The following is a 10731-nucleotide window of genomic DNA, read 5'->3' on the forward strand; positions in this document are numbered from 1 at the left end:
ATTTATAAATAGATTCGGCTCTTCTGATATGCATGCTGGCTCCCAACGTTTACCTGCAAGAGCCGGCTCTTAGAGCCGACTTGTTCGCGAACGACCCATCACTACAGTGGATGTTTTTCCAGTTGAATGTGGTAAATATCATCTTCCCACTTGTTTATGAATGTAGCATAATCTCACCCAGGGAGGAAGACAAAAACACACAAAAAACAATCCTCCGAAAAAGTTTTGATGGATTTTCATCCACCCCACTGAACTGCAAACAACTGATTGTGTGAAAAATAGAAAGGTCACAAACCGGATGTTAGGGAACACAATTGGCATCAGGTGAGATGATATCAAATTAGCTAGCCAGTTATCGCACATTCTCGTTTGTAATGTCGGACTGGGAGGAGGAAAACGATGTACCTACGCCTGCTACCACAGCACCACCCACAGATTGGAGCTCTTCGTGGAAAGGTGGTGCGAAGGAAAATGTGTGTTTTGGGATGGGAAATGCAGGTGGTTTCAGAGCGCCAAGAGAGAGAGGGGATCCCAACGGTTCGCATTGTCAAAATAGGAGGGACAGCTATGGTGGCAACAACCGCGTGTTCTCCAGAAGTGGAGATATTTATGCCTGTGGGCGCAGAGGCCGTGGCGCAGACGGGTCGACTTCAGCTCCGCCCGTCACCTTCACGGTGGAAAATACCTCAATTGGAAGGGTTATAGGTAGGTCAACAACAAAAACATTCCTCACAACAAAGCTGCTATGCAAATACTAGTTAGTTGTTAGCGATAGCTAGTTAGTAAAGTTAGCTTGGTAAGTCTTGCATGTGCACTAGTTCATGTTACGCTTCATTCAACAGGTCGCGGTGGAGCTAAAATACGTGAACTTGAAGAAACCAGTGGTGCACGAATCAAGGCAAGTAGCCAACTAGTAACTAGCTAGCCAATAGTAGAAAGTCGCAATGTATAGGTATAATGTAGCCAACTTTAGCTAGCTCGTTATCTAACAAAAATTGAGGCAAAGTGACTGACACCAACATGATCAAATTGTAATGTTATTTGTCACATGCCCCCGAATACAACAGGTGTAGAACCCTTACGGCGAAATGCTTACATAGAAGCCATTAACCAACAACGCAGTAAAATAGAGTTAAGAAAATATGTTATAAATGGACTAAAGTAAAAAATAATAATAATCGAATAAATCTAAAAGTAACACTAACATGTACATAACAATAACGAGGCTACAGTGCCTTGCGAAAGTATTCGCCCCCCTTGAACTTTGCGACCTTTTGCCACATTTCAGGCTTCAAACATAAAGATATAAAACTGTATTTTTTTTGTGAAGAATCAACAACAAGTGGGACACAATCATGAAGTGGAATGACATTTATTGGATATTTCAAACTTTTTTAACAAATCAAAAACTGAAATTGGGCGTGCAAAATTATTCAGCCCCCTTAAGTTAATACTTTGTAGCACCACCTTTTGCTGCGATTACAGCTCTAAGTCGCTTGGGGTATGTCCATCATTTTTACACATCGAGAGACTGAAATATTTCCCATTCCTCCTTGCAAAACAGCTCGAGCTCAGTGAGGTTGGATGGAGAGCATTTGTGAACAGCAGTTTTCAGTTCTTTCCACAGATTCTCGATTGGATTCAGGTCTGGACTTTGACTTGGCCATTCTAACACCTGGATATGTTTATTTTTGAACCATTCCAGTGTAGATTTTGCTTTATGTTTTGGATCATTGTCTTGTTGGAAGACAAATCTCCGTCCCAGTCTCAGGTCTTTTGCAGACGATCAGGTTCTTCCAGAATGGTCCTGTATTTGGCTCCATCCATCTTCCCATCAATTTTAACCATCTTCCCTGTCCCTGCTGAAGAAAAGCAGGCCCAAACCATGATGCTGCCACCACCATGTTTGACAGTGGGGATGGTGTGTTCAGGGTGATGAGCTGTGTTGCTTTTATGCCAAACATAACGCTTTGCATTGTTACCAAAAAAGTTCAATTTTGGTTTCATCTGACCAGAGCACCTTCTTCCACATGTTTGGTGTGTCTCCCAGGTGGCTTGTGGCAAACTTTAAACAACACTTTTTATGGATATCTTTAAGAAATGGCTTTCTTCTTGCCACTCTTCCATAAAGGCCAGATTTGTGCAATATACGACTGACTGATTGTTGTCCTATGGACAGAGTCTCCCACCTCAGCTGTAGATCTCTGCAGTTCATCCAGAGTGATCATGGGCCTCTTGGCTGCATCTCTGATCAGTCTTCTCCTTGTATGAGCTGAAAGTTTAGAGGGACGGCCAGGTCTTGGTAGATTTGCAGTGGTCTGATACTCCTTCCATTTCAATATTATCGCTTGCACAGTGCTCCTTGGGATGTTTAAAGCTTGGGAAATCTTTTTGTATCCAAATCCGGCTTTAAACTTCTTCACAACAGTATCTCAGACCTGCTTGGTGTGTTCCTTGTTCTTCATGATGCTCTCTGCGCTTTTAACGGACCTCTGAGACTATCACAGTGCAGGTGCATTTATACGGAGACTTGATTACACACAGGTGGATTGTATTTATCATCATTAGTCATTTAGGTCAACATTGGATCGTTCAGAGATCCTCACTGAACTTCTGGAGAGAGTTTGCTGCACTGAAAGTAAAGGGGCTGAATAATTTTGCACGCCCAATTTTTCAGTTTTTGATTTGTTAAAAAAGTTTGAAATATCCAATAAATGTCGTTCCACTTCATGATTGTGTCCCACTTGTTGTTGATTCTTCACAAAAAATACAGTTTTATATCTTTATGTTTGAAGCCTGAAATGTGGCAAAAGGTTGCAAAGTTCAAGGGGGCCGAATACTTTCGCAAGGCACTGTATATACAGGGGGTACCGAGTCAATGTGCGGGGTACAGTTGTTAGGTCTGAAATGTCAAGTAGTGATGCTAACTAGCTCTTTTGGAAAGAATGTGGTTGTTTGCGTTTTCTGGCTATCAAACCTAACCCCATGAAAGTTATTACTGCATTAGCATCGAATAGCCCACGCGATATGCCACCTTTCAGGCAAGTTAGGAACCAATTTACACAGGCAGTTAGGAACGCAAAGGTTAACTTTTTCATTCAGAAATTTGCATCCTGTAGCACTAACTCCAAAAAGTTCTGGGACACTGTAAAGTCCATGGAGAATAAGAGCATCCCCTCCCAGCTGCCCACTTCACTGAGGCTAGGAAACACTGTCCCTACATATAAATCCATGATAATTGAGAATTTCAATAAGCATTTTTCTACGGCTGGCCATGCTTTCCACCTGGCTACCCCTACCCCGGTCAACAGCCCTGTACCCACCTTTATTTAATCTTTATTTAACTAGGCAAGTCCGTTAAGAAGGCATTCTTATTTTCAATGACAGCCTAGGAAGGGTGGGTTAACTGCCTCGTTCAGGGGCAGAACAAAATATTTTTACCTTGTCAGCTCGGGGGATTCAATCTTGCAAACTTACAGTTAACTAGTCCAATGCTCTAACCACCTGATTACATTGCACTCCACAAGGAGACTGCCTTTTATGCGAATGCAGTAAGCCAAGGTAAGTTGCTAGCTTGCATTAAACTTATCTTATTTAAAAACAATCAATCAATCATAATCACTAGTTAACTACACATGATTGATGATATGACTAGTTTATCTAGCGTGTCCTGCGTTGCATATAATCGATGCGGTGCGTATCGTTGCTCCAATGTGTACCTAACCATAAACATCAATGCCTTTCTTAAAATTAATACACAGAAGTATATATTTTTAAAACCTGCATATTTAGCTAAAAATAAATCCAGGTTAGCAGGCAATATTAACCAGGTGAAATTGTCACTTCTCTTGTGTTCATTGCACGCAGAGTCAGTGTATATGAAACAGTTTGGGCCGCCTAATTTGCCAGAATTTTACATAATTATGACATAACATTGAAGGTTGTGCAATGTAGCAGGAATATTTGGACTTATGGATGCCACCCGTTAGATAAAATACGGAACGGTTCCGTATTTCACTGAGAATAAACGTCTTGTTTTCGAGATGATCGTTTCCGGATTCGGCCATATTAATGACCTAAGGCTCGTATTTCTTATCATGTTATAACTAAGTCTATGATTTGATAGAGCAGTCTGACTGAGCGACGGTAGACACCAGCAGGCTCGTAAGAATTCATTCAAACAGCACTTTAGTGCGTTTTCCAGCAGCTGTTTATGACTTCAAGCCTATCAACTCCCGAGATTAGGCTGGTGTAACCGATGTGAAATGGCTAGCTAGTTAGCGGGGTGCGCGCTAATAGCGTTTCAAACATCACTCGCTCTGAGACTTGGAGTGGGGGTTTTCCCTTGCTCTGCATGGGTAACGCTGCTTCGAGAGTGGCTGTTGTGTTGCTGGTTCGAGCCCAGGTAGGAGCGAGGAGAGGGACAGAAGCTATACTGTTACACTGGCAATACTAAAGTGCCTATAAGAACATCCAATAGTCAAGGGTTAATGAAATACAAGTGGTATAGAGAGAGAGAGAGATTCCTATAATAACTACAACCTAAAACATCTTACCTGGGAATATTGAAGACTCATTTTGAATGGAACCACCAGCTTTCATATGTTCTCATGTTCTGAGCAAGGAACTTAAACGTTAGCTTTCTTACATTGCACATATTGCACTTTTACTTCTCCAACACTTTGTTTTTGCATTATTTAAACCAAATTGAACACGTTTCATTATTTATTTGAGGCTAAACTGATTTTATTGATGTATTATATTAAGTTAAAATAAGTGTTCATTCAATATTGTTGTAATTGTCATCAAAAATACATTTTTAAAAATCGGCAGATTAATCGGTATTGGCTTTTTTCCCCGGGTCAACCAATAATTGGTATCGGCGTTGAAAAATCATAATCGGTCGACCTGTAATCATAACCGCCATCGATAAGAGACAATACTGTGCAGCTGTATTCATCAACCTGGCCAAGGCTTTCGACTCTGTCAACCACCACATTCTTATCGGCAAACTCAACAGCCTTGGTTTCTCAAATGACTGCCTCGCCTGGTTCACCAACTACTTCTCAGATAGAGTTCAGTGAATCAAATTGGAGGGCCTGTTGTCCGGACCTCTGGCAGTCTCTATGGCAGACTAAATGCATGCTCTTTAACCGATCGTTGCCCACACCTGCCCGCCCATCCAGCATCACTACTTTGGACGGCTCTGACTTAGAATATGTGGACAACTACGAATACCTAGGTGTCTGGTTAGACTGTAAACTCTCCTTCCAGACTCACATTAAGCATCTCCAACCCAAAATGAAATCCGGAATCGGCTTCCTATAACACAACAAAGCCTCCTTCACTCATGCTGCCAAACACACCCTCATAAAACTGACTATCCTACCGATCCTTGACTTCGGCGATGTCATTTACAAAATAGCCTCCCAACACTCTACTCAACAAATTGGATGCAGTCTATCACAGTGCCATCCGTTTTGTCACTAAAGCCCCATATACTACCCACCAATGCTACCTGTATGCTCTCGTTGGCTGACTCGCGCTTCATATTCGTCGCAAAACCCACTGGTTCCAGGTCATCTATAAGTCTTTACTAGGTAAAGCCCCGCCTTATCTCAGCTCACTTGTCACCATAGCAGCACCCACCCGTAGCACGCGCTCCAGCAGGTATATCTCACTGGTCACCCCCAAAGCCAATTCCTCCTTTGGCCGCCTTTCCTTCTACTTCTCTGCTGCCAATGACTGGATCAAACTGCAAAAATCGCTGAAGCTGGAGACTCATCTCCCTCTAACTTTAAGCACCAGCTGTCAGAGCAGCTCACAGATCACTGCAACTGTACATAGCCCATCTGTAATAAGCCCATCCAACTACCTCATCCCCTATACTGTTGTTTATTTAGCTCTTTTGCACTCCAATATCTCTACTTGCACACTCATCTTCTGCACATCTATCACTGCAGTGTTTAATTGCTATATTGTCATTATTTCGCCACTATGACCTATTTATTGCCTTACCTCCCTTATCCTACCTCATTTGCACACACTGTATATATACTTTTTTCTATTATTATTGACTGCATGTTTGTTTATCCCATGTGTAACTCTGTATGTGTCGCACTGCTTTGCTTTATCTTGACCAGGTCGCAGTTGTAAATGAGAACTTGTTCTCAACTCGCCTACCTGATTAAATAAAGGCAAAATAAAAAATTACTGAAACTCTGTTACCTTGATGAATGAACAATGTTAGTTAAAAGCTGTGAACAACAGTGCGTCAGTAGCTAATAGCTAGCTCGTATAATAACGTTAGCTAGTAACTAGTTCATATGTAATATGAATGCATTTACCTGACAACTCAATTGGAAATGCTAATTATATATCAATATGTTTGCTTTTCTTTCCTAATGGGTTTGCATTTTTTGCAACAAAATTGAAATGTAAAAAAATATATAGCATTTTAATAATTGAGTAAGCATAATGCCTGCCAATTTGACAAATGTCATGGTACTGTCCATTACAACACTGACACATTTAAAAAAAAAAACTAAATGTAAATGCTTAAATGACATCATTTCTCATGTTTTACATTTCTTCATGACATGAATTGTGACAAAAAGAACATGAATTCTCAATTATAATCATTTTCCATACTCTATTATTTAACTGTAATTCAAATGATTAATGAAATTAAATTAACCAATTGCAATGCTTAATTTGGCTTTTTTATTTCCCAATTGCTCCTTTGTGTTAATTTTTTCGATGTGTTAGACCTGACAATCAAACAGTGGGTGGAGTTTTGGTAAGCAGAAGAGGTTGCCTGGTCATGCTAGTTATGCTCAGACAAATACCGGCGCTCTTAATTTCGTAAACTATTTCTGGATCAGAGGAAGCGGTGAAGCTGTACTATATACTGGATAACTCGGATAATCTTTGCTATGCTGGCTTGGACAGCCGGTGAGCAAGGAGTTCGCATGGGGAGACAGACTGGGCATGGTGCTTGCTACTAGCAACGATGTCTAGTATATGTAGTTAGCAATCTAGGTTAGATACAGCGCCATTGGAAAGTATTCAGACCCCTTGACTTTTTCCACATTTTGTTGCGTTACAGCCTTATTCTAAAATGATTGATTTTTTTTAAAGCCTCAGCAATCTACACACACAATGACAAAGCAAAACAGATTTTTAGAAATGTTTGCAAATGTATAAAAAAATATATATATTTTTTTTTACATAAGTATTCAGACCCTTCTACAACTTGATTTGGAGTCCACCTGTGATAAATTAACTTGATTGGAAATGATTTGGAAAGGCACACACCTGTCTATATAAGGTCCCGCAGTTGACGGTGCATGTGCGAGCAAAAATGAGGTCGAAGGAATTGTCAGTGGCGTGCCAAGACAGAATTGTGTCGAGGGCACAGATCTGGGGAAGGGTACCAAAAACATTCGGCAGCATTGAAGTTCCCCAAGAACAGTGGCATCCGTCATTCTTAAATGGAAGAAGTTTGGAACCACCAAGACTCATCCTAGAGCTTGCTTCCCGGCCAAACTAAGCATTCTGGGGAGAAGGGCCTTGGTCAGGGAGGTGACCAAGAGCCCGATGGTCACTCTGACCGAGCTCGAGACTTTCTCTGTGGAGATGGTTGTCCTTCTGGAAGGTTCTCCCATCTCTGCAGCACTCCAACAATCAAGCCTTTATGCTAGAGTGGCCAGACGGAAGCCACTCCTCAGTAAAAGGCACATGACAGCTCACTTGGAGTTGGCTAAAAGGCACCTAAACTCTCAGACCATGAGAATCCAAGATTTAAATCTTTGGCCTGCCTGAATGCCAAGTGTCACGTCTGGAGGAAACCTGGCACCATCCCTACGGTGAAGCATGGTGGTGGCAGCATCATGCTGTGGGGATGTTTTTCAACAGCAGGGACTGGGAGACTAGTCAGGATCAATGCAAAGATGAACGTGCAAAGTTTTATTTTGTAAGTACAGAGATCCTTGATGAAAACCTGCTCTAGAGCACCCAGGACCTCAGACTGGGGTGAAGGTTCACCTTCCATCAGGACAATGACCCTAAGCACACAGCCAAGACAATGCAAGAGTGGTGTCTTTGAATGTCCTTGAGTGGGCCAGCCAGAGCCCAGACTTGAACCCGATCGAACATCTCTGGAAAGACCTGAAAATAGCTGTGCAGCGACGCTCCCCATCCAACCTGACAGAACTTGAGGATCTGCAGAGAAGAATGAGAGAAACTTCCCAAGTACAGGTGTGTCGAGCTTGTAGCGTCATACCCATGAAGAATCAAGGCTGTAACTGCTGCCAAAGGTGCTACAGCAAAGTACTGAGTAAAGGGTCTGAATACTTATGTAAATTGGATTTTAAAGTTTTTTTCTAAAAATCAAACTGTTTTTGCTTTGTCATTATGAGGTATTGTGTGTAGATGGATGATGACGGGAGGGGGCTGCGTCTGCTGGAGGAGCTGCTGTGGTTGCTTGTACACAGCAATGACAGTTTCCTGAGGGGTGAAATACGAAATAGATTAGTTGAAAGGCACACTGTCAGATCTGCGGTAAATTAGCTAAAATGGAAAATGCTTTTCTTCCAAGTATTGCTTTTGTTGCCTTCATATCAGACCACAGGAACTCTGATTGGTTCCAGTCCATGTCATATATTTTATATAGATCTATCTTCCCCCTTACTGAGTCTGTGGTACTGTCCCCTGTGGGATATAATTAAATACTTTAACGTGCAAATGAAAGCTTGACTTGTAAAATGTCACATACAAGAACTGTGGGGAAGGATCACGGGACTACAATATGAATATAATAATTTTATTCTACTGTGGACACTGCCGCAGAGTGGCCCTTTTATGTTGAGGGAGTTTAATTAATCAGGAACTGGGTTCACAGGGCTATGTGACATGAATGGGCGAAAGCTGTGATGGAGGAGCGCCCTGCTCAAATAGAACAGTAATCTGCGCTGCCAGGTTATGTTGTCAACAAGACTGCATGATTCATCATTCAGAAAACATATGTATTTTCCATAAAGTATATGTTAGAATTTTACTAGTTTTACTTGGGAAGGCAGATAAAGTACATATTTTTTTTTACGAAGAGCAAACACTTTGCATGTGAACACTGAAACCTAAATCGTTACTCCATGTTCTTCACATACGTCATTTTGTTTTGAGCTGACTTCTCTGGACTATAAACGGAGCACCCGACTCTTGCCCGGTTTTCAAAACAATCACTTTTCACCCGGTGCAATCTCCCACCAGCTTAATTGAATCCCCTCATTGTAATATCACTGTAGCCCTCAGCTACAGGAATGGGCGTCTAGGTGGTTGAGCGAGCACATGAGGGCTACATCTCAATTCTCCACCCTTCTCTTATGGTGTGCACTTGCAAACTCCATCATGGAAGTATGCAAGTGTCACATTTCGGGAGAATTCTGCAACAAGTCCAAATCATTTGAGGACTGCATATGACAAAGGGTGCTCTTCACACGGTCTGTTCAGTGTGTGATAGTGTCTTTTGAGTTACACAATCACTCAAGTAATGACTTGGAAACATACAGTACACAGCTTAGTCTCTGCCTCTTATCCAACCAAGTAGTTAGTAGTACCTAATTTGGGATACTTACTTGTAAATGTCCTACATGTGGGCAGTGAAGATGCCCTCCAGTGTTGTCCACCACTCCTCCCCTGCAGCCACATCTGGAACTCCGACACATAGTGAGAGAGCGGGGCAACCCCCCCCAAAAAAACAATGTTCTATCGTACGTGTGACGTTACACTATATAGTTTGACATGCTTTCAGATAATTCCTTTGTTTTTGAATAGCAACATACCATTAGTGATTCCCTCTAGAGTAACTTTAGTGCCACATATAGCTTGCTAGCTATCTGGAAGGAGAATAAATAACCTTGCTAGCTAGTCATACAGCTACTTGTTTGAATGTGAACCAAATGTGAAATTACAAGACACAAAAGCCACTTGCTGTACCTAAAGGTGTTCCACAATGGTGTCTTGTTGCGTCAGTGGGCTAGCTAGTTAACGGTAGCCAGTAATGCCTCTTCATAGCCAGCAAGCTACTATGTGGACATGTGCGCGTCAAACATCTCATTCTAAAATCATGAGCATTAATATGGAGTTGGTCCCTCCCCCCCTTTGCTGCTATAACAGCCTCCACGACGAACCGTTCTTGTGCTAACGTTGCTTCCAGAGGCAGTTTGGAACTCTGTAGTGGGTGGACAGAAGATTTTTACGTGCTTCTGCACTTGAAGGTCTCGTCCTGTGAGCTTGTGTGGCCTTTCAACTTCACAATAACAGCACTTACAGTTAACCTCTAGCATGGCAGAAATCTGACAAACTGACTTTTTGGAAAGTTGGAATACTATGACAGTACCATGTTGAAAGTCCTGCAGTAAGGCCATTCTACTGCCAATGTTTGTCTATGGAGATTGCATGGCTGTGTTTGGTTTTATATACCTGTCGGCAACAGGAGTGGCTGAAATAGCTAAATCCACTAATTTAAAGGGGTGTCCACATACTTTTGTTTACATATGTTAGCTAGCCACTAGTAGCTATCTTGTGTCCCCTCCACTGAGCTTTATTGTTCCCTACTGCAAATTCCTCGCACACTGGCTGTTCTTCTGTTGGGTCTCTCCCTGGCTGTTGACAGCCTAAAACGCCACATCAATACAGCTTCTACCGAAAATGACTTGCTAGCAGGCATAG

General features: G+C 41.9%; 1 protein-coding gene across 1 annotated transcript in view; it reads left to right on the top strand.

The window, feature by feature from the left end:
* Positions 1-176: 176 nt before the first annotated feature.
* Positions 177-10731, top strand: part of ddx43 (DEAD (Asp-Glu-Ala-Asp) box polypeptide 43) — a 31596-nt gene continuing 21041 nt past the window's right edge. Inside the window, exons 1-2 of the mRNA XM_021610639.2 lie at positions 177-705; positions 843-898. Coding sequence (XP_021466314.1) covers positions 375-705; positions 843-898 — 387 coding nt within the window. The 5' untranslated portion in view covers positions 177-374. The remainder of the gene's footprint in view (positions 706-842; positions 899-10731) is intronic.

The sequence above is a fragment of the Oncorhynchus mykiss genome, chromosome 1 (assembly GCF_013265735.2).
Source record: "Oncorhynchus mykiss isolate Arlee chromosome 1, USDA_OmykA_1.1, whole genome shotgun sequence".
NCBI lineage: Eukaryota > Metazoa > Chordata > Actinopteri > Salmoniformes > Salmonidae > Oncorhynchus > Oncorhynchus mykiss.